General features: G+C 21.5%; 4 protein-coding genes across 4 annotated transcripts; 3 read left to right on the forward strand and 1 right to left on the reverse strand.

The window, feature by feature from the left end:
• Positions 1 to 7,653: 7,653 nt before the first annotated feature.
• Positions 7,654 to 8,696, forward strand: Bm17096 (Uncharacterized protein; the record flags this gene model as incomplete). The annotated part of the gene is made up of 2 exons (XM_043082726.1): positions 7,654 to 7,707; positions 8,577 to 8,696. The coding sequence occupies 2 exons, from the start codon at positions 7,654 to 7,656 to the stop codon at positions 8,694 to 8,696; spliced, it is 174 nt and encodes a 57-aa protein (XP_042938660.1).
• Positions 8,697 to 12,769: 4,073 nt separating this feature from the next.
• Bm11659 (Uncharacterized protein) lies at positions 12,770 to 13,701 on the forward strand (the record flags this gene model as incomplete). The annotated part of the gene is made up of 3 exons (XM_043082727.1): positions 12,770 to 12,937; positions 13,114 to 13,260; positions 13,552 to 13,701. The coding sequence occupies 3 exons, from the start codon at positions 12,770 to 12,772 to the stop codon at positions 13,699 to 13,701; spliced, it is 465 nt and encodes a 154-aa protein (XP_042938661.1).
• A 1,459-nt stretch (positions 13,702 to 15,160) lies between these two features.
• On the reverse strand, positions 15,161 to 16,199 carry Bma-gfl-1.2 (Uncharacterized protein; the record flags this gene model as incomplete). The annotated part of the gene is made up of 3 exons (XM_043082728.1): positions 15,161 to 15,310; positions 15,476 to 15,570; positions 15,998 to 16,199. The coding sequence occupies 3 exons, from the start codon at positions 16,197 to 16,199 to the stop codon at positions 15,161 to 15,163; spliced, it is 447 nt and encodes a 148-aa protein (XP_042938662.1).
• A 3,424-nt stretch (positions 16,200 to 19,623) lies between these two features.
• On the forward strand, positions 19,624 to 20,851 carry Bm17098 (Uncharacterized protein; the record flags this gene model as incomplete). The annotated part of the gene is made up of 4 exons (XM_043082729.1): positions 19,624 to 19,674; positions 19,957 to 20,145; positions 20,334 to 20,466; positions 20,784 to 20,851. 4 exons carry the CDS (start codon positions 19,624 to 19,626, stop codon positions 20,849 to 20,851), a joined length of 441 nt encoding a protein of 146 aa, XP_042938663.1.
• Between the last annotated feature and the right edge of the window lie 4,903 nt (positions 20,852 to 25,754).

Here is a 25,754-nt window from a genome sequence, read left to right on the forward strand (position 1 = left end):
CTTCTGATCATTTCATCAATCAATCGATCATCAATCAATCAATTTATAATAAGCAATTTGATCTCTTTGTTATCTCTTATTTTCTGACAATGAAGATTACAAGATTACAAGATATTAGGAGATCAACAATTAAAAATAGTTGAAAGTCAATTATGGTACATAAATAGAGAAAAAAAAGTGTAAAAGCTAAGTTAATAATATCATTGCAAATAGTTATATCTAAGTTTTTTAATGAGTCATTAAAAAAAAAAGAACAAAACTTTATTGAAAAAAGAATAGAAGTTTATTGACGAATAAAAACTTGTAAACATAATAAAAAAGAGGGGAAAAAAGGGGAAAGAAAAGCTTCATAAAGAGAAATTATTTTCATGATAGCTATTTGTTTACCAATTGCTTATTCATTGTCATTTTTTTTTTTCCTTCTAATATTAATCATTCCAAATGATAAATATGCTGCTTAAAACCTGTGAGAAATTTAATTGCTATTAGCATTTTATCAAAATAAATATATCATTTGCTAAATTAGCCAATATCTTTGTGTACATCCAATTTGTCACCAGTAATAGAAATATTTGAAATAAAATTTATTGAAATTACTACTATAGTTTTGATAATATTTTTATTGTTTAAGCAATGATAATTACAATTTTTTATGTTTAATTTTTGATGGTTGAAAATTTAAAATGTTATAAAAATTTAATTTCATTTTGAAAAGTAAAATTTATTGATGGTAATAATAAATTAGTTTCATCTTATATTATTAATTCAAAAAATTTCAATATTTCAAAGATTAAATTTAATTTAGTTTAAAAAAAAAAAAAACTGTTTTATATTTATTTTATATATATATTTTTTATTTCATATTTATATGTAGGCAAAACTTTTTTTTTTTTGTTAAATTTTCAAATTTGATATTCTCTCTCTCTTTTTTTATTGAATTTTTCTTCTCATTTCTGTCCATCATTTGCTTACGTTAACATCAATTTATCACTTTTACATCAATAAATCATTAATTCGTTCCCTTTCTTCTTTCTCTCTCTCTCTCTCTCTCTCTCCCTCTTATTTTTTGTTATTTAATCTTTTATTCTTTCTTATCATTTTGTTTTTTTTTTTTTTTTTTTCACTTCTTTTTTTCTCATTTTTAAACAAAATTAAACTTAAATTATTTCATTTTTTGTTATATTTCACAAAAATTTTTTCACATTAATTTTATCAATTTATGGAATATTAGATGAATAATTTTTTTATCATTGTAATTATTATTATTATTATTGTTATTTATATTATTGCCTTCATTATTATTTATTTTCCAAATCATTTATAATTTAATACCATTTTTTTAATTAATAAAATAAATTATTTTTCCATTTTTTAATTTTTAAAATAAATTATTTTTCCATTTTTTAATAAATAAAATTATTTTGTCAATATTATATTATTTATATAAGCTAATATTTTTTTTTCATAATTTATTTAATAATTGAATTTTCAATTAATATTTCCATTTTCAAATAATTAAACTTTTTTATTTTTCCCTTCTTCCTATAAGAATTTTATTATTTCTTCTCCGTTTCCCTTCTCTTCCTCTCTCCCTCTCTCTCTCTCTTTCTATCTCTCTTTTTCTTTCTCTCTATTTCTCTCTCTTTCTATTCTTCTCCTTCTATTTCTCTATTTCTATCTTCCTTTATCCCTCTTCTTTTATTTCCATATTTCTATCTCTCTCTCTTTCTCTCTCCTTCTCTCATTCCTATCCATCATCTATTTATATTCAAACAAGTTTGGTAATCCTCTCTTCCTTCTCCTCCTCCTTCTCTTACTCCTCCTCTTCCTTCTCCTCCTCCTCTTCCTATTTTTCCTCATCTTCCTTCTCCTCCTCCTTCTCTTACTCCTCCTCCTCCTCCTTCTATTTTTCCTCATCTTCCTTCTCCTCCTCCTTCTCTTACTCCTCCTCTTCCTCCCCTCCTCCTCATCTTCCTTCTCATCCTCCTTCTCTTACTCCTCTCCCTTCTCCTCCTCCTTCTATTCCTTCCCCTCCTCCCTCTGTTCCTCCTCCTCTTCCTCCCCTCCTCCTCCTCTTCCTTCTCTTCCTTCTCCTCCTCCTCCTTCTATTCCTTCTCCTTTTCCTCTCTCATTTTCATTTCCTCTTCTATTAATCATCAAATTCAATAAATATCATCATCCTATTGCTATCATCTATTCGCTTTTTCATCAGTACTCAATTCTATCACATTTTGTTATCATTCAAAAATCTTTCTGTCTTTGATTTCCGATTCTTACATTTATTATTATTCCAAACGATCAGCAAATGTTAAGCGGTATTTATCTGTAAAATTCACATAATATATTTAATAACAATAAATGTTTAAACAGTTAAAAGTATTTTTTCCACTTCAACAAAAAATTTTTCTACAAAATTTTTCTTCCATTTTAATGTAAAATCATTCATTCAAATTGTTTAAATTTAAAATTGTGTAAAATTTAGTGTAATATTATTAAGCGTTAAACATTAATAAAAATAATATTTGAAAAAAGAAAATAAAATTTTTATTAAACATAGAATTAAAAATATGAATATTATTTCAGTTATAATATTACATTGTATTTTTATACATTACACTTGTTATATTTTCAAATTGTATCAATTTTCATTGAAATTTTAAACAACTAATGCTTCAAAATTTTAATGTGAGATTTAATTTCACGAAAAAAAAAAAGAAAACTGATAAGATATGATTTGACTGACAATTTGATTATTATTACAAACAATTCGATTATTGACTTTTTTTTTTTTTTAAATGCTAAATCTATTGAATTACACATTTTTTTAGTTGATTAAACTTTTTAAATTCGTCAATTTCTTTTTTTTTTGACGAAATATTTTTTTAAATTTAATATTTCAATTATATAAATTAAATATTTGTCAAAAATAATATTATTAATATGTGAGCATATAATTAAAACAAAATTTAATTGCTATAATTTCTATACCAATCATTTTAACAAATAACAGTAAATGCATCTCCATTAATTTTAAAAGTAACAAAAAAAAAAAAAAAAAACGAAACAAATTTTAGTTTTTAATTTTTTTTTTTATTACGGTACATTTAACATTTATTTATTTATTTATTTTTTAAATTTTAAATATATATAGTTGTTTTCTTTTTTTCAAAGTTTTAAATCAATTTTTAACAAATTTGCTATTTATTTATTTAAAAAATAATTTTAATATATTGATAAATTCAATGAAAATATATTCTCTTAAGTGTTATCAAATGATAAAAATAATCACATTAAACATTTAATTCATGAAATACAACTTTTAAAATATTTTATTTTTATTGTTTTATTCGTTTTTATTTTAAACTTACAATTGTTTCTTTCTCACCTTCATTTTTTATATAATTTATGTTGATGATGATATGATAACATATCTAATATCAGAATTATCACCGATGATATGATGTCATATCTTAATATCAAAATTATCACCGATGATATGATAACATATTCTAATATCAGAATTATCACCGATGATACGGTAACATATCTTAATATCAGAATTATCACCGATGATATGATGTCATATCTTAATATCAAAATTATCACCGATGATATGATAACATATTTTAATATCAGAATTATCACCGATGATATGATGTCATATCTTAATATCAAAATTATCACCGATGATATGATAACATATTTTAATATCAGAATTATCACCGATGATATGATGTCATATCTTAATATTAGAATTATCACCGATGATATGGTATCATATCTTATTGTCAGGATTATCACCGTTAATGTTTAATTAGTTTTTTTAAATGATTAGAGGAAATTGTGAATTTATCAGTGATAGAAAAATTCATATAATTTTTAATAAATTATAAAATACCCATTTGCAATTTTGATTAATAAATATAAAATTCCTAAATATGAAATTTTCTGCTAGTTTTTTTTTTTTCAGTATTCCAGTTCGATGTAATAATTTTAAATTGATTTCCTTGAAATTGATTTAATTGATTAATAATTTAGAAATTTTAAATATTGATTAATAGACTTCCTGTATTATATTGGAATCATTGGAATTAGTATGAATGTATTAATATACTTATATTTGAATTAAATTATTCAATTCTCAAAAAAAAAAAAAAAAAAATTGAAAGGAATTAAATGTTAGAACAATTTCTGTCTGCCGAAGAACTGGTAATTAATTTGATTTAAATTTAAAATTGATAAAATTTGCTGAATGTATTAAATTTTTAAGTTATTTTACTTAAACACAACCAAAGGTAGGAAGAAGGAGTATAGAGGACAAAAGAAAGAGGTCATTGTCGCATATAGAGGTCATCTGCGACACAATTTCTTCTAACAATAACAATCTTTCTCGAACAAACTCTTTTGTCAAACAGGTTTCTCCTTCCCTCTCCCTCTCCCTCTCTCTCTCCCTCCCTCATAAACAGAAGAAATTTCTTTTTTTTTTTTCTCTCTCTCTCTGTTTTTTCTTTTGCTCACTTAAGAACTGGGTCAATCAATGTTTTATTTCACATTTCAGATGCGTTCCTGTTTGTGTTTGCCTATCTACCTGCATGATGAATTTATATACATTTATTATACATTTCTGCATGCAAAACTGCATTTCTGCATGCATTTTCAAATCGATAATTCTGCTTTCCTCAATTCTACAATCTAATTTTATTAATTAACAATAATTTTACTGCTATTTTCTCTTGTCTTTTTTTTTTTTTTTGCTTCTTATATATATATTTTTTTTTTAAATTCACTTCAAAAGATTTCAGTTTTTTTTTTTTTTTTTTTTTTAAAATTTTTATGACAAATTTGATGATTCATCAGCACATATAAATATAATAAAATTTGTGGATTTTTTTTTTTTTTTTTTCAAAAATGTTTGATAAATTGATGAATTCTATCAATAAAAAGAGAACGAATAAATTTCATACAATTTTATTTGTAATATTAAATTGATAATTTTTACATTTCATTCGAATGATAAGCTATCATTTGCTTTATTGTTATGATTATAGAATGAAAATTTTATAAAATGTCATTTCTCGGTTCTGCGATTATTCAAAATATGATTTGAATATTTGAATAATTTATTATGAAGGAATGATAGTAGGTTGATGATATCATTTAAATTTTTATCAAATAGTTAATTTATTGTTATTATTAATTTTATTATTACTATTATTATATATTGTTATTATTAATTATTAATTAAAAGTTAATTTGTTATTATTATTAATAATTTATTATTATTATTAATTTATTATTATTACTATTATTAATTTATTATTATTATTAATTATTATTGTTATTGTTATTATTATCATTATCATCATCATCATCATCATTATTATTATTATTATTGTTATCATTATTATGATATGTAAATGAAATTTTCTCTCTCTTTTTTAATTTATCAAAGTATGTTATTTATTATTATTATAAATAATATTCAATTGCTTCTTCTTCTTCCTCTATTGTCGATATCAAAATATTTTACTCAATGACTAATCTTTTCTTTGTTATCATAACGATGTAATGGAAAAATTACTGCAAATATTGCAACTAAAATCATGATAAAAAATGATAAGCATTGATTAAATTTCTTTTCCTATTAAAAAAAAAAAAAGAAAAAATATTTTGCATTTTTTTTTTTGAAAAAACACGCAAAATTCATAAGTCTTAATAAATTTAATTATTTTTAATGCTATAAAAGTATAATTGTTACTGAATTGCACAATAAATATTATTATTCCTTATCATTTGATCACTAAAATTAATTTCTTATCATCCAAAAAATGATAAGCAAAACAATGATTTTTTCATGATAAATGAACAATAAAAATATGATATTTCTTTTTTCTTTTTTTATCTTATCTAATTTTTTACGACTAATTTTGCCATACCATTTGATAAAACATTTTAAATTTACAGAACAAAAACTTTAATTATTTGAAGAATTTTTCATCAATTTCAATATTCCAATATATTATTGATCAAATTTCTATTCATCTACAATCATTTAATTAATAATTAATTACTAATTAATTGTATCCGTTGCATTAATTTTTCATAAATTTTACATTTATATAAATTTAAAGTTTATATAAATTTTTTCATATATTTTTGATATAAATTTTTTTTTTCATATATGTCTAGAAAATTTTGCAGCAAAAAAAAAAAAAAAAAAAAAAAAAAAATTTATTCATAGTTGTAAAATTTTTTACTTCAAGAATTTTCTCTCTACTTTGTTATTCCGATAGATCAGTCAAGTTTTTATCATTGTTAATTGCCGAATAATCATAATTGTACCTGTCTGCCTAATAATTATTCTAACTTGCACCAGGATTATTTGATTAGTAAACAAAGAAATAATTTTTGTTAATTAAAATTTATAAACAATAACAGTGATATAATTTGATTGAGAACAAACAAATCCGGAAAATTTGACTGAGAACAAACAAATCCGGTTTTGTGCTTAACTGGACATATGCAAAATCCGGCTTACTGATCCATCATCTATGATGTGATAATAGGACTTTATAATGATTCTTTCCTGTTAAAAAAAAAAAAAATTTTTATCTGAGTAATTATGAAAAAAATAATTTTGCATTAAATTTTAAATATAAATTTATTTTTAACGAAGAAAAAATAAAAATAAAAAAAAAAAAAAAAAAAACATTTGCTCAGTGTAATTCTTTTTGTTGTTTTTCTTTTTTAATTTTTTAATATTATTTATTATACAAATTTATTTTTTATTATGCGAAAAGAAAAAGAAATATTCTTTAATCATTTTTAGTTTTGTTTTTTTAATGCAAATTTTAAAATTTTTTTTTTTTTTTCATTACTTATTCCATTCAAAATTAACTATCCCTCTGACCTTTGACATTAATGATAGTTGATTTGTATAAATTCTAGTAATTTTTAATAATAAGTATAATTTTTAGTAATTTTTAATAATAAATATTATTTTTAGTAACAAGTATAATTTTTTGTTGTAAATTACATAATTCGAAAAAACAGAAAGAAAATCCATTTTCATCATATGATTAATTATTCAAATAAAAAACAAGCAAGCATAAAACTGAAAAAAAAAAAAAAAAAACCTGTTTTCCTGATCAAAAATTAATATCCGATTTTCCACTGTTTTACTTCCAATTTCAATTATCTCAAATTTGATGATTCTGATAATTTATCAAATGTTTATGAAATCATTTTTGGATTGCTATTAATTTTCCTCATTTTTCTCTTGTTTTTTTTTTTTTTGTTTTCTTTGAAATGAACAAGTTGATAAGATTAATTGATATAAATCATTATTTACATTTATTTATTTTTTGATAAATAAGTTATTTTTGTAAATAAGTTACTATTTTTTTTGATAAATAATCTGATCATATGTTACTTTTAAATATTTAAAACTGTCATTTCATTATTGTAAAATTATATTAAATTGTCATTATTTTTATCAATAATAATTAAAAATTGTTAACTGTGCTTTTTTTTTTTTTTTTTGCATTTTTATTTATCCAAATTTACAGATTGATTAAAAGTCGTAATTATTGTGATCGGCATTTTTTTTAATCTTTTATCTATCACAATCTACCATCGATTAATAACGAAAAAATGCCATTGACCTGTAGTGATTGCCCGAAGATATGTTGTTCCGTAATTATACCTGTAAGTTTCCCTTTTTTTTTTACCTTTTTCAACTAAATAATTTAATTTTTTTATAATTTATATATTTCGCTTCTATTTTTACTATATAATTTGTTCCTTCAAATTATTATGCCTAAATTATCAAAAAAATAAAACTTTAAAAAATTATCAATAAAATGATTTAATAATTCAAAAAATTTTTTCATTTGTTAAATTAAACATCGTAGTTGTTTCTCCGATAAAAAAAAAAAAAAAAAAAAAAAAAACACTTTTACATTTTTATTCTTTTGTTATTATTTATTAAATTCTTTTCTTTTGAATATGATGACATCATATAAGAGTTTTTCTCAATTTCCAATTTTTTTTTTTAAATAAATTCAGGTTTTAGAATTAATCACTGTTTCATCACTACAAAAACCATTATTATAATAATTTTTTAAAAATAAAATACAGTAAAAATTGACACAATTAATTCTAAAATTAATACCAATTGCGCCACTTATATTATCTAGCAATTAAATATGTGCTAATTGAACTGAATGCTAAAATGTTTGAAAGATTGAAATAAAATAATAAAAATTTTTTATGTACATATAAGAATTTTTGTAAATTTAATTTATAAAGTTTTATAATCCAAAAAAAAAGAAAAAAAAATGACAAATTAATTTAAAATTCAATACTAATAATTCATTCCACTGTGCTTTTTAATTTTTTTTTTTTTAGTTTCTATAAAGGATCTTTTTTTATTTTTATGATAGCAAAACATTTTTTTTTTTTCGTCTACTAAATTAATGATTAAATTCATGATAATGATTTAAATTTTTGTTGATTTATTTAAAATGTTTAAATTGTTTTTTTTTTGTTTTTAAATTAAATAATTTTTTTTTTAGCCTATTGGTGTATTTTTCGAGAAAGGTTGCGGTACCGACTTGGTTATTAATATCCTGCTAACATTACTTGGTTATATACCTGGTTTGATACATGCTTGCTTCATTATCGTCAAATATTGATCGTTATTGAAATTTCAATTGATAAAAAATATCAATCATTCATCAATTCATTTCATTTCTAATTTTTTTTCACACAATTAATCCTTATGCTTTTTTTTTTCCTTTTTATTAGCATTCAATTTTAAATTCATTCATTTGAACTTTTTAAAACATACAATTTCTTTTCCTTCTCTTCTCTCTCTCTCTCTCTCATATAATCTTTGCCTATTGCATTTGTAATTTAATTAAAAAATGAGCAGTTTGTGATTTACTTTTTTTTTTTTAAAATTTAAAAAGTTGACCTTTCAAAAATTCTTAGAATTTAAAAAGTTAACAGCTTTATTTTATTTATAATTCGTATAATTAAATTTTTCTTATTAAAATTCTTTTTTCTAACTTTTGATAACTAATACTATGATTTTATTCTAGGAGGAATTCGTTTTGCTAATATTACATTGTTTATCAAAATTGGCAGATAATTTTATAAATTTAAACTCATTTAACATTCATGCAAAATTTGTAAGATTTTTTTTTTATAATATAAACTAATACTTAACTAATTAATTCATTAATTGTTCCATGCTTCTATTTTCTTGTTTAAAAGTAATGAAAACGAATATGATTTATTATAGTTTTATTTTTCTTTTTTTTTTTTTAAATTAGTAAAATCGAGAATGAATTTCAATCCTTTACATTTACATATTACACATTTTATTTAGTCTTCAAACTATACATTTAACTTTTTTATTCCACCTCCTTTCCTCTCATTTTTTTTTTTTTTTTTGCTAAAAATAAATGTGAATTATTTAGTTTCTTCTTTTTTTTAATTTGAGCTGTCAAGTGACCACATCGCAAATGACCAGATCCCATGCAATGCATATAAAATAATCAATTAAATTCTAAATAATTTTTTTTTTTTTTAGTGAATTGCTATTTTTTAATAGTTCTAACGCTTAATTAGAATTTAATTTCATAATACTACAATTTATTTCCTTGTTTTTAAAATACAAAAACTTTTACAAATTGTTAGGATTTTTTTTTCAAATTGTTGGCAAATTTTTTTTTTTTTTTTTTTTTTTTCTTATGGACAAATAATAGAAGCCTTTTAACACTAAAATTTATATTTGAAAGAGATTAAATTATAAAAAAAAAAAAAAAAAAAATCCTATCTAATTTTTTACGATTATTTTTGCCGTACCATTTGATAAAACTTTTTAAATTTACAGAACAAAAACTTTAATTATTTGAAGAATTTTTCATCAATTCCAATATTTCAATGTTCTAATATATTATGGATCAAATTTCTATTCATCTGTAATCATTTAATTAATAATTAATTACTAATTAATTGTATTCGTTGCATTAATTTCTCATAAATTTTACATTTATATAAATTTAAAGTTTATATAAATTTTTTTCGTATATTTTTAATATAAATTTTTTTTCATATGTCTAGAAAATTTTGCAACAAAAAAAAAAAAAAAAAAAAAAATTAATTCAGTCATAATTGTAAAATTTTTTACTTGAAGAATTTTCTCTCTACTTTGTTATTCCGATAGATCAGTCAAGTTTTTATCATTGTTAATTGCCGAATAATCATAATTGTACCTGTCTGCCTAATAATTATTCTAACTTGCACCAGGATTATTTGATTAGTAAACAAAGAAATAATTTTTGTTAATTAAAATTTATAAACAATAGCAGTGATATAATTTGATTGAGAACAAACAAATCCGGTTTATGCTTAACTGGACATATGCAAAATCCGGATTACTTATCCATCATCTATGATTGATAATAGGACTTTATAATGATTTTTTCCTGTTAAAAAAAAAAAAAAAGCTTATCTTAGTAATTATGAAAAAAATAATTTTACATTAAATTTTAAATATAAGTTTATTTTTAACGAACAAAAAATAAAAATAAAAAAAAAAAAAAAAAAAAAAAAACATTTGCTCAGTGTAACTCTTTCTGTTTTTTTTTTAATTTTTTAATATTATTTATTATAGAAATTAATTTTTTATTATGCAAAAAGAAAAAGAAATATTCTTTAATCACTTTCAGTTTTTTTTAATGCAAATTTTAAAAATCATTTTTTTTTTTTCATTACTTATTTCATTCAAAATTAACTATCCCTCGGACCTTTGACATTAATGATAATTGATTTGTATAAATTCTAGTAATTTTTAATAATGAGTATTATTTTTAGTAACAAGTATAATTTTTGTTGTAAATTACATAATTCGAAAAAAACAGAAAGAAAATCCATTTTCATCGTATGATTAATTATTCAAATAAAAAACAAGCAAGCATAAAACTGAAAAAAAAAAACCTGTTTTCCTGATCAAAAAGTAATATCCGATTTTCCATTGTTTTACTTCCAATTTCAATTATCTCAAATTGATGATATGATAATTTATCAAATGTTTATGAAATTATTTTTGGATTGCTATTAATTTTCCTCATTTTTCTCTTGTTTTTTTTTTTTTTGTTTTCTTTGAAATGAACAAGTTGATAAGATTAATTGATATAAATCATTATTTACATTTATTTATTTTTTGATAAATAAGTTATTTTTGTAAATAAGTTACTATTTTTTTTGATAAATAATCTGATCATATGTTACTTTTAAATATTTAAAACTGTCATTTCATTATTGTAAAATTATATTAAATTGTCATTATTTTTATCAATAATAATTAAAAATTGTTAACTGTGTTTTTTTTTTTTTGCATTTTTATTTATCCAAATTTACAGATTGATTAAAAGTCGTAATTATTGTGATCGGCATTTTTTTTAATCTTTTATCTATCACAATCTACCATCGATTAATAACGAAAAAATGCCATTGACCTGTAGTGATTGCCCGAAGATATGTTGTTCCGTAATTATAGCTGTAAGTTTCTTTTTTTTTCCTTTTTCAACTAAATAATTTAATTATTTTATAATTTATATATTTCGCTTTTATTTTTACCATATAATTTATTCCTTCAAATTATTATACCTAAATCATCAAAAAAATAAGACTTTAAAAAATTTGAAAAAATTATCAATAAAATGATTTAATAACTCAAAAAATTTTTTCATTTGTTAAATTAAACATCGTAGTTGTTTCTCCGATAAAAAAAAAAAAAACACTTTTACATTTTTATTCTTTTGTTATTATTTATTAAATTCTTTTCTTTTGAATATGATGACATCATATAAGAGTTTTTCTCAATTTCCAATTTTTTTTTAAATGAATTTTAAATAAATTCAGGTTTTAGAATTAATCACTAATTCATCACTGCAAAAACCATTATTATAATAATTGTTTAAAAATAAAATATAGTAAAAACTGACACAATTAATTCTAAAATTAATACCAATTGCGCCACTTATATTATTAAGCAATTAAATATGTGCAAATTGAACTGAATGCTAAAATGTTTGAAAGATTGAAATAAAATAACAAAAATTTTTTATGCACATATAAGAATTTAGTAAATTTAATTTATAAAGTTTTATAATCCAAAACAAAAAAATGACAAATTAATTTAAAATTCAGTATTAATAATTCATTCTATTGTGCTTTTTAAATTTTTTTTTAGCTTCTATAAAGAAAAATTTTTTTTCTTATGTAAGCAAAACATTTTTTTTTTTCATCTATTAAATTAATGATTAAATTCATGATAATTTTTGTTAATTTATTTTTAAATTTTTAAATTTTTTTTTTGCTTTTAAATTAAATAATTTTTTTTTAGCCTAATGGTGTATTTTTTGAGAAAGGTTGCGGTACCGACTTGGTTATTAATATCCTGCTAACAATACTTGGTTATATATCTGGTTTGATATATGCTTGCTTCATTACCGTCAAATATTGATCGTTATTGAAATTTCAATTGATTAAAAAATATCGATCATTCATCAATTCATTTCATTTCTTATTTTTTCACACAATTATTCCTTAAAAATGCTGCGTTATATAAAAAATCTTCAAGAAGTAAATTTGAATGTTGAATATCGTTTTATTTACAATAGTACATTCATCATCATGTTGTCTATAAATCGGATTTCAGAAATTGAATCAGAAATGGTCAAAGGGTTTGGATGAAATGCAAAAAATGGCGAGTAAAATGAAAATACTGCATGAGTATGCAGAGAAAAACTTTGAAAGCTTGAGCGTATTATTGGATTGCTTGCATGGCCGAGAAATTAAACAGTTGGAAAATAATGAAAGAGAAGGAGATACTTTCAAGAAAATATGTGAAGAAGTAATGCAGGTTTGCTTCTTCTTTCGAGAAATTTTCATTGTTTTGTGGAGTTTCAAAACTGTTAAATAATGTTAAGATTGTTTTTTAAATCAAATTTTTGTCAATTTTGGGAGCTAAAAAGGACGGCTCAGCATTTGCGAATCAATGAGGAAGATATAAAATATCAAAGCTCAATTTTGCTTGAGAATTTGGATTTTGGAAGTGAAATTTTTGCTGCAATAATTCGTGCTGCTGTAAATTTAACAAAGGAAAATGATGAACTGAAAAATGAAAATGCAGAACTCAGGAATACGATTTTTATATTGGAAAAAGAAAACACAGACTTAAAAGAGGTAATACTTTGGATTGTAAATCCGTATATATTACAATGATAATTTCAAGCAATTTCAGTCTGCTTTAACTACCTGTCCAGTTGTGGAATTTGGCAGTTTCAATCTTATCTATCTTAAGCTAATAGGTTTTTCCATAACAATTTACAACACTGCTAAAGTAATATATCACAACCGTACCATTTTCGGGTGACATTATCAGATAACTATAGATTATTTGGTGACATTATCAGATAACACTATAGAAATACTGAGTACATTGTTAGTTTTAATTTCTTTGAAAATTTTTTATAGATGAGAAAAATGTCAATTGTACAAGAGAAAAAATTTGAAGAGGTAGAATACAGATTAGACCGTTTGCGAGAAAAAAGTGAACGATTAATAAAAGCGTGCTATGATGAGGATGAGGAAGTTGATGATCTTAAAAGTCAGATATCAGAATGATTGAATGCAAATCACTAACTTTAGGCTGATATGATTTGCTTTAGCAATAAGAAAGTGGAAATTTTTTGCTTTTAGCTTTTGCTTTGCCCATTTTTTTTTTTTTTTTATTTGCTTTTCTACACCAGAAATATCATGTAGGAATGAACCACCAGCAATTGGAATCGCGTAAAAAAAAAATAGTTTTACGTTACTTTTATAATCCTCAACATTACTCAGAATGCTAGTGGTTTAAAAATCAGTAAGGTAAGGGTTGAAATAATGTTTGTTTACATGATATATAATTTGAAACAGTTTTACATTTCCAGTGTTCAATTAAGATAAGTTTTTGTATTATGGATTATTACAATTTTATTTGATATTTTTTTGTAAATTATTTGAAGGTTCGCGAGATTATTTCGAATTTCACGACAATGCATCAAAAATTCTACATACTATAGCAACAGTTGATTACAAAAAATTTTTTCCATTCTTTTTTAACAAAAATGCATTTTTCCAAATTACTTCAAATCGTTTGAAAGCTGAATTAAGCAAGAAAAATTACATTTATTTACAAAGAAGCAAATATAAAATCCCAATAAAGTATCAAAGAATACACAAAAAAATTTTTACAAATTAGAATCTAGAATCTTTGATGCACAACTGCAAATTCAAAATGATAAAAATAAGTGATAGCATAAAATAAATTATACCAAAATTAGTTATCTAATGACATTACTACCATTTAATATTCAATTTCTGTAATGAAATTAAACTATTCATGACTACATATCTAAAAATAACCATAATTAAAAATTTTTAGGGAAAAGTAATAAATACGATCTATGAATCCATAAGATGAAAAAATAACCCCAATTATTTTAATTAATATCAAATATTGCAAATCTATAATAAAACTATAATAAAACAAAAATAACTAGAAAATTCCTCTTCAAAGATTGATTTAATACTAAAATAATTGAAGTAATTTGGAAAAATGCATTTTTGTTAAAAAAGAATGGAAAAAATTTTTTGTAATCAACTGTTGCTATAGTATGTAGAATTTTTGATGCATTGTCGTGAAATTCGAAATAATCTCGCGAACCTTCAAATAATTTACAAAAAAATATCAAATAAAATTATAATAATCCATAATACAAAAACTTATCTTAATTGAACACTGGAAATGTAAAACTGTTTCAAATTATATATCATGTAAACAAACATTATTTCAACCCTTACCTTACTGATTTTTAAACCACTAGCATTCTGAGTAATGTTGAGGATTATAAAAGTAACGTAAAACTATTTTTTTTTTACGCGATTCCAATTGCTGGTGGTTCATTCCTACATGATATTTCTGGTGTAGAAAAGCAAATAAAAAAAAAAAAAATGGGCAAAGCAAAAGCTAAAAGCAAAAAATTTCCACTTTCTTATTGCTAAAGCAAATCATATCAGCCTAAAGTTAGTGATTTGCATTCAATCATTCTGATATCTGACTTTTAAGATCATCAACTTCCTCATCCTCATCATAGCACGCTTTTATTAATCGTTCACTTTTTTCTCGCAAACGGTCTAATCTGTATTCTACCTCTTCAAATTTTTTCTCTTGTACAATTGACATTTTTCTCATCTATAAAAAATTTTCAACGAAATTAAAACTAGAAATGTACCCAGTATTTCTATAGTGTTATCTGTAAATAAGGAATTAGACAGCAAACATGTGACCAAATAAAATATAGTCAAAATTTCGTGATTATTAATTCAAACAATATGACGCAAAATAATGAATCTTTACCGGTTTTTCATTAACGTCGACAAAATATATTCGAATTTGAATCTCAAATTCGCCCCAACCTGTTTCGGTCACTTCATACGGCGGTTTTTCGACCACTAAAAAATAGCATAAAACTAAACATATTATTAAGCATTCTTTCTCAGTGATATTCTATATTTTTCATATTCTTTCATATATGTATAGCAGTATAATTTCATGTCAAATACAGAAATTTTTGTGAAGAACAAAAGTTCTTCTATTTTCACTTATGTATCTATATTATATGACAACTTCTAAATTTCATGTCCACTTTTGACGTTATAAGTTAACTCCAATTCATAAACTATAATCGTTAAGAATTGGATAAAAGTAGAATTCTAATCAAAACTAAAAGTTTGCCATTCAGCATATGAAAATGCACAATTAGATTACAAACTAAAATTATAATATCATAATAACAATGTGATAATCTAATTAGGCTAGTTATTCCAGACAGAAAAAAAAAAAAAAAACTAATATTAAAAAAAAAAAGAAATAAATTACTTCGTGTTGCATTAGCATATGAATCGTGTAATTTGAATTGTACTTTTCGAATATACTTTGATGGATCTTCATTGTAGTAAGGTTTCACGAATACTGTCCATTCATGTGTATGCCCATCTTCTTCGCGTTTTTTACCCAAATAATGGGCAGTATTACCATAAACAATTGGTCGAATGAATATTTTATCTTTTACACGTTCCATCACAATTACAATAAACCATTAAGATAGCAAATGCTACTCTTTTATCATTCGTTCCGCTCCAACCTAAATATAATTCATTATCAAATGATAATGCTAAATTTGCTAAACTTTGTTAACTTCTACGATGAGTACTAAAGTAAGTATTAAGCAATTAAAATTAAAGTAGGATTTTAAAATGTTAACAAGACAAAAGGAATAAAGATATGAAATGCCAAATTATAAATTTAAATACTATCATTGTAACCAATGAAATAAGTAATTAATTATTTCATTAAGTAAAGGATAAATAAATTTGGCAAAAGTAAACAAAATAATTTCACAAATGACATATAATACTAACATTGAAAGAAAAACATTGATAGTTTACTGAAGTGCAACATTATTTCAATTTCTCATTGCAAATTTTAAACGCTGAAATTTGAACTGATACTGATACATTTAGATTTTTCCTTTGCTATTAACAATAGTTACATGTGATCCAGTAATTTTCGAATTTTAACAAAAAAAAAATATCTTTTGAAACAGTACAGGTGATTGGAGGAAATATTTTAAAAAAAAAAAAAAAAATGCAAAAATGGTAAGAAAACAAAGATACAAAGAAATTGTTATATCACACATTGATAAGAATTTATAAGATGAAATAATGAATTATAATTGAGGAAAGTGAAGAAATAATTAAAAATGGAATGGAAGTAAAAGATATTTGAGAATAAACTGAAAAACCAATTTAACTGATAAGTGATAAGACATTAATCATTGCCTTATCTCGAATAACACTACCCCAACCGCACGGTGTCACCTTGCCAAATTCAGAATTTAAAATTTCGGTTTGGAGACGATTTGCGATTATCGCTTATACATTTGAGTGTATAATGTGTTCCTGATCGGAATAAAACCGGAATGGGGGCCATCCTGACCGAACATTTCTGAATTTTCACTAAAAACTTTATCACATCATCATTTTAGTAATTTTTAGGCGCAAAAAAATTAATAACAATTTTTTCGATTGTCATTGAATCGATAGCATATGTGGCAAATTTTTTTTTATGGCTAATAATAGAAGCCTTTTAACACTAAAATTTAAATTTAAAAGAGATTTAATTATTAAAAAAAAATAGTTCAATAATTTGTTTGAGAAATTTAAATGTAAGAGAATTTAATAATATAATTTTATTTATTTTCATTTAATTCAGTTAATACATATTTGTTTGATTTACTTTAAAAATTCATACATATTTTAGTTTTTTTTTTCTCACATCTAAATATAAATTTAAACTTTAATTAAATCTTAATTCCATCTTTTTTTTTTTGTTTAAATTAATTACAGTGTTTTTGCTTGTTTAATAAAATTAACTTATAATCGAAAAATTGAATTAAAAGAGGGAAATTTTTTTTCTTTATTCCCATGAACAAATAACTGAAATTTTAATTTTCAACTTTAAGTTTTAATTTTGTTTTTCACTTTTGTTCAGATCTAATTCTCAATTCTAAATCATAGAAAGAGCTAATTTAGAATGATAATTGTAAAAATTTTCTTCAAAAAATTTATTTTTATCTCAAATTATGAAAAATCGATAAAGTTTTTAAAGAAAAAAGTGGAATAATAAATTTTAAAAATTAAAAAATCATTTTGAAACGGCAAATTTGCTATTTATTAATTGATAAAGAATTGAATATTCAATTATAACCTGTGCTAATAATTAATATTTATTTTGGATTTTCATTTTATTTTCAAGAAAAAATAAAAATATAATTTATTGTAATATGCTAAAAATTATATTTTTATTTTATTACATATTTTTATTGTATTAAACTTTATTTTTAATTTTTTTCATGAAAATAAATGAAAAATTGTCTAAAATTTCTATAATTCCTTTTTTTCTCGCAATTTTTTTTTTTAATTTTTTGTTTATTTAAATGTTATTTATAACAAGAAATTAATTATTAATAAATTTTAAAGTTTAACTTTCAATAAAAAATAAAGGAAAATAATATAAACTCTATCATATCTAAATAAAACAAACATTCAATTCTATGAAATTTCTGTTATTTCATTATATTTTCAAAATAAAAATATATGAAATTAATTAATTGTATTAATTTTAAACTGAAAGTTCAAAATTTCAAATATCACCTATGCTACTAATTAACATTTATTTTAGATTTTCATTTTATTTTCATGAAAATAACAATAAAAATATAATTTATTGTAATATGCTAAAAATTATGTAAAAACTGAGAGTTCAAATTTTTTTTATAACTTTTTTTTGTTAAATTTTTATAAAATTTTATGATAGAATTATTTTTATTTTTGCACACTTTTTTAGTAAAATATTTTAAAATTGTCATTTGATAAATAATATTTGCTAATAAATTTGTTGAGTTGTACAAAGAAAATTTTAGTAAATTTAATAAAAAATTTTAAAAGTAAAATTTTGATTTCTTTTTCCAATCATTTATTGAGCAAATATTTCTTGCAGCCGCATGTGCAGCTGCAGTTGCAGTTGCAAGTGCAATTGCATATCTGCTTGCACATACAAATATATTAGTTTATTGATCCAATAATGACATTATTATTATTACTACTATTGCTCAAGTAGATCTAATCATTACTTACTTTCTTCTTTCACAATTACTTCTTACTTATTACTTAATATTTACTTATTGAATTGATATACATTACTTATTATTAAAATTGATGTTAGTTGATTATTTCAATCCTTAATTCTCATTTTATACTAACTATTTGTCAAAATGATTAATTAATTTGTTTTTTTCTAATATCAAATATTTATTTGCTATATTAATTTGAATTAATGAGTGAATTAATTAATTAAAATTAATTTATGTTATCCTATTTCAATTCAATCCCTAAGTATGTAAGTTACATTCTGTTCTGTTAATTAATTAGTACATAGAGTAGAAGTAATTTAGTTGCAGTTAAATTTTTTTTTTTTTTTTTGCTTTAAAATTACAATTTGTTGAAAAAATTTCTAATTATTACGAAGTACTTAAAATAGTTAAAAATTAAAACTAATTACTATAAATTATGGATTTAAAAATTTTAATAACTTTCGAAAACTCATAAAATTAAAAACTAAAAAACACATATTTTTAAGTAACTAATTATGTAATAAATAATAATAAAATTAGTAAAAGAAATAATATCAAATAGAAATATTAAGAAATTAAGAAACTGACAATGCTTACATTTAATTGTCATTGTCTTGTTGTCAAATATTCATTTTTGTTGTTGTTGTAGATTTATGCGTATGACATAATTAAGTATAAAATTTGAAATTATAATTTGTACTTTGTGAGCTGTTGTTAAATTGCTAAATTCATAATTAAATTTTTACATAATTAATTAACTGATTAAAATTTAATTAAATAATTTAGCTTTCCTTTAAGGCTTGTCACAGTGATGGCTTCAGAAGTGGATGCTTCATCATTGGCAAGCATCATTGAATTAAATGTTAGTGAAATATGAATAAATTTAATTAATTAATATATTTTAAGTTTTAAGTGTGATTTTAAAGTATTATCAATTTACAATTAAGGAAAAATATACCATACTTTATATTTTTTTCAAAAAATATTACATATTTTAAACCTAAAATCATTTCATAATGATAATTTCCGAATTTGAAAAGCCAAAAAACCCATTTTGCTTGTTTTTTTTAGGTTATATTTAAGTTAATAAATTTGTGATATGGTATTTTTTTAAATCGTTTATAAATTTTGAATTTTTTTTCAGGATGCGCTTGTAGATTCGGAATGGTTCTGTCCAGGTGAAATTCATTCAATAATACCAACCGGAAATAAATGGAGTAAACGGAAAAGGAAAATAGAAGCAAATAAATTTCATGATAATACACATTCAAATTGTTTATTTTATATGCGTTGGTATGAAGCATATAAAATTCGTGCTTTAAAACAGCGATTTGTAAGTTTGCTTGCTAATTTTAATGTTTTAAAAAAAATTTTTTTAAATCAAATTTTACTTAGATTCAATATAGTTATTTTTAAAATAACAATTTTGTGAATTGAAAAAAAAGTTTTTTTTTTTTTTTTTTTTAATTTAAAATTGTAAAATTCTCGTGTACAATTGTCAAATTGTGTTAAATATTTTAGGAACAATATAAAATAGATGAAATACAATCGTTTATAAAGCAAAAAATTCAAAAAATGAATGATGTTGTAAGAGATGAAGAAATTAAATTACGCTTAATTTCATCAGTTATTCTAAAACCGGATCATATGCAAAGTAGATTTAAATATATTACAATTCCGCATATATTACAATGATAATTTCAAGCAATTCCAGTACTTCAATTATTTTAGTATTAAACCAATCTTTGAAGAGGAATTTTTCTAGTTATTTTTGTTTTGTTATAGAAATGATTTGCAATATTTGATATTAATTAAAATAATGGGGTTATTTTTTCCATCTTATGCACTCATAGATCGTATTTATTAACTAGAAAATATCAAAAATCGTATCTTTTTCCAATATAAAACTCTTATTCCTGAGTTCTGCATTTTCATTTTTCAGTTCATCGTTTTCCTTTGTTAAATTTTCAGCAGCACGAATTATTGCAGCAATAATTTCACTTGCAAAATCCAAATTCTCAAGCAAAGTTGAGCTTTGATATCTTATATCTTCCTCATTGATTCGAAAATGCTGAGCCGTCCTTTTTAGCTCCCAAAATTGACAAAAATTTGATTTAAAAAACAATCTTAACATTATTTAACAGTTTTGAAACTCCACAAAACAATGAAAATTTCTCGAAAGAAGAAGCAAACCTGCATTACTTCTTCACATATTTTCTTGAAAGTATCTCCTTCTCTTTCATTATTTTCCAACTGTTTAATTTCTCGGCCATGCAAGCAATCCAATAATACGCTCAAGCTTTCAAAGTTTTTCTCTGCATACTCATGCAGTATTTTCATTTTACTCGCCATTTTTTGCATTTCATCCAAACCCTTTGACCATTTCTGATTCAATTTCTGAAATCCGATTTATAGACAACATGATGATGAATGTACTATTGTAAATAAAACGATATTCAACATTCAAATTTACTTCTTGAAGATTTTTTATATAACGCAGCATTTTTAAGGAATAATTGTGTGAAAAAATAAGAAATGAAATGAATTGATGAATGATCGATATTTTTTAATCAATTGAAATTTCAATAACGATCAATATTTGACGGTAATGAAGCAAGCATATATCAAACCAGATATATAACCAAGTATTGTTAGCAGGATATTAATAACCAAGTCGGTACCGCAACCTTTCTCAAAAAATACACCATTAGGCTAAAAAAAAATTATTTAATTTAAAAGCAAAAAAAAAATTTAAAAATTTAAAATAAATTAACAAAAATTATCATGAATTTAATCATTAATTTAATAGATGAAAAAAAAAATGTTTTGCTTACATAAGAAAAAAAATTTTTCTTTATAGAAGCTAAAAAAAATTTAAAAAGCACAATAGAATGAATTATTAATACTGAATTTTAAATTAATTTGTCATTTTTTTTTTTGGATTATAAAACTTTATAAATTAAATTTACTAAATTCTTATATGTGCATAAAAAATTTTTGTTATTTTATTTCAATCTTTCAAACATTTTAGCATTCAGTTCAATTTGCACATATTTAATTGCTTAATAATATAAGTGGCGCAATTGGTATTAATTTAGAATTAATTGTGTCAGTTTTTACTATATTTTATTTTTAAACAATTATTATAATAATGGTTTTTGCAGTGATGAATTAGTGATTAATTCTAAAACCTGAATTTATTTAAAATTCATTTAAAAAAAAATTGGAAATTGAGAAAAACTCTTATATGATGTCATCATATTCAAAAGAAAAGAATTTAATAAATAATAACAAAAGAATAAAAATGTAAAAGTGTTTTTTTTTTTTTTATCGGAGAAACAACTACGATGTTTAATTTAACAAATGAAAAAATTTTTTGAGTTATTAAATCATTTTATTGATAATTTTTCAAATTTTTAAAGTCTTATTTTTTTGATGATTTAGGTATAATAATTTGAAGGAATAAATTATATGGTAAAAATAAAAGCGAAATATATAAATTATAAAATAATTAAATTATTTAGTTGAAAAAGGAAAAAAAAAGAAACTTACAGCTATAATTACGGAACAACATATCTTCGGGCAATCACTACAGGTCAATGGCATTTTTTCGTTATTAATCGATGGTAGATTGTGATAGATAAAAGATTAAAAAAAATGCCGATCACAATAATTACGACTTTTAATCAATCTGTAAATTTGGATAAATAAAAATGCAAAAAAAAAAAAACACAGTTAACAATTTTTAATTATTATTGATAAAAATAATGACAATTTAATATAATTTTACAATAATGAAATGACAGTTTTAAATATTTAAAAGTAACATATGATCAGATTATTTATCAAAAAAATAGTAACTTATTTACAAAAATAACTTATTTATCAAAAAATAAATAAATGTAAATAATGATTTATATCAATTAATCTTATCAACTTGTTCATTTCAAAGAAAACAAAAAAAAAAAAACAAGAGAAAAATGAGAAAATTAATAGCAATCCAAAAATAATTTCATAAACATTTGATAAATTATCATATCATCAATTTGAGATAATTGAAATTGGAAGTAAAACAATGGAAAATCGGATATTACTTTTTGATCAGGAAAACAGGTTTTTTTTTTTCAGTTTTATGCTTGCTTGTTTTTTATTTGAATAATTAATCATACGATGAAAATGGATTTTCTTTCTGTTTTTTTCGAATTATGTAATTTACAACAAAAATTATACTTGTTACTAAAAATAATACTCATTATTAAAAATTACTAGAATTTATACAAATCAATTATCATTAATGTCAAAGGTCCGAGGATAGTTAATTTTGAATGAAATAAGTAATGAAAAAAAAAAAATGATTTTTAAAATTTGCATTAAAAAAAACTGAAAGTGATTAAAGAATATTTCTTTTTCTTTTTGCATAATAAAAAATTAATTTCTATAATAAATAATATTAAAAAATTAAAAAAAAACAGAAAGAGTTACACTGAGCAAATGTTTTTTTTTTTTTTTTTTTTTTTTATTTTTATTTTTTGTTCGTTAAAAATAAACTTATATTTAAAATTTAATGTAAAATTATTTTTTTCATAATTACTAAGATAAGCTTTTTTTTTTTTTTAACAGGAAAAAATCATTATAAAGTCCTATTATCAATCATAGATGATGGATAAGTAATCCGGATTTTGCATATGTCCAGTTAAGCATAAACCGGATTTGTTTGTTCTCAATCAAATTATATCACTGCTATTGTTTATAAATTTTAATTAACAAAAATTATTTCTTTGTTTACTAATCAAATAATCCTGGTGCAAGTTAGAATAATTATTAGGCAGACAGGTACAATTATGATTATTCGGCAATTAACAATGATAAAAACTTGACTGATCTATCGGAATAACAAAGTAGAGAGAAAATTCTTCAAGTAAAAATTTTACAATTATGACTGAATTAATTTTTTTTTTTTTTTTTTTTTTGTTGCAAAATTTTCTAGACATATGAAAAAAATTTATATTAAAAATATACGAAAAAATTATATAAACTTTAAATTTATATAAATGTAAAATTATGAGAAATTAATGCAACGAATACAATTAATTAGTAATTAATTATTAATTAAATGATTACAGATGAATAGAAATTTGATCCATAATATATTAGAACATTGAAATATGGAATTGATGAAAAATTCTTCAAATAATTAAAGTTTTGTTCTGTAAATTTAAAAAGTTTTATCAAATGGTACGGCAAAAATAATCGTAAAAAAATTAGATTATTTTTTTTTTTTTTTTTATAATTTAATCTCTTTCAAATATAAATTTTAGTGTTAAAAGGCTTCTATTATTTGTCCATAAGAAAAAAAAAAAAAAAAAAAAAAATTTGCCAACAATTTGAAAAAAAAATCCTAACAATTTGTAAAAGTTTTTGTATTTTAAAAACAAGGAAATAAATTGTAGTATTATGAAATTAAATTCTAATTAAGCGTTAGAACTATTAAAAAATAGCAATTCACTAAAAAAAAAAAAATTATTTAGAATTTAATTGATTATTTTATATGCATTGCATGGGATCTGGTCATTTGCGATGTGGTCACTTGACAGCTCAAATTAAAAAAAAGAAGAAACTAAATAATTCACATTTATTTTTAGCAAAAAAAAAAAAAAAATGAGAGGAAAGGAGGTGGAATAAAAAGTTAAATGTATAGTTTGAAGACTAAATAAAATGTGTAATATGTAAATGTAAAGGATTGAAATTCATTCTCGATTTTACTAATTTAAAAAAAAAAAGAAAAATAAAACTATAATAAATCATATTCGTTTTCATTACTTTTAAACAAGAAAATAGAAGCATGGAACAATTAATGAATTAATTAGTTAAGTATTAGTTTATATTATAAAAAAAAATCTTACAAATTTGCATGAATGTAAATGAGTTTAAATTTATAAAATTATCTGCTAATTTTGATAAACAATGTAATATTAGCAATTATATAACCTATAGAAGTGACGAATTACTCCTAGTATATAATCATAGTATTAGTTATCAAAAGTTAGAAAATAGAATTTTAATAAGAAAAATTTAATTATACGAATTATAAATAAAATAAAGCTGTTAACTTTCTAAATTCTAAGAAAGGTCAACTTTTTAAATTTAAAAAAAAAAAATCTCAAACTGGTCACTTTTTAATTAAATTATATCACGCGACTGATATCAGCACATTCGAATACTGTAACTATGTGACAATTTTTGATTGATTGATCGATTGATTAGCACGTTTAACATTTAAAAATAAAGTAATTAATGCACAATGGAAATAAATAAATAATGGAAACTTCCATTGTTTATGGAATACATTTCAAAGATTACTTTTAATATACATATATTTTTTTCAAGTTGATCGATTGATTGATTGATTAGCTGTGTATAAGAAGAGAGATCAATAAAGTAATCAATGCGCAATAAAAATAAATAATGGAATCTTTCATTGTTTATGATCAACGATTACTTTCAAAATATTTTATCTATTTAAGTAATATTGAAATGGTCATGATGATATATGGAATAGAATTACATAAAAAACTTATAACATTGCGTAATTCAGAATTAAATTAATGATATTTTTAATTTAATTTTAATATTTAACAAAGATATTTTCTAATTTAATCTCGATCATATTTAACAAAGGTATTTTCTAATTTAGTTTTGATCATATTTAACAAAGATATTTTACTAATTTAATTTTGATCATATTTGAACAACAAAAATATTTCATGCATTTCTAATTTAGTTTTTAGTGACATTTTTAAAATAGAAATGTCATTATGATTCCTAATATTTGTAATTTTTTTTTACTTTTACTTTTTTTTTTTTTTTTTTGAAATGATAGTCAAAAATGTACGAAATGAAATATACATTAAATTATTGAGAGAAAAATTTTTGAAATTAAAA

This window comes from Brugia malayi (assembly GCF_000002995.4).
Source record: "Brugia malayi strain FR3 genome assembly, contig: Bm_007, whole genome shotgun sequence".
Classification (NCBI taxonomy): Eukaryota; Metazoa; Nematoda; class Chromadorea; order Rhabditida; family Onchocercidae; genus Brugia; species Brugia malayi.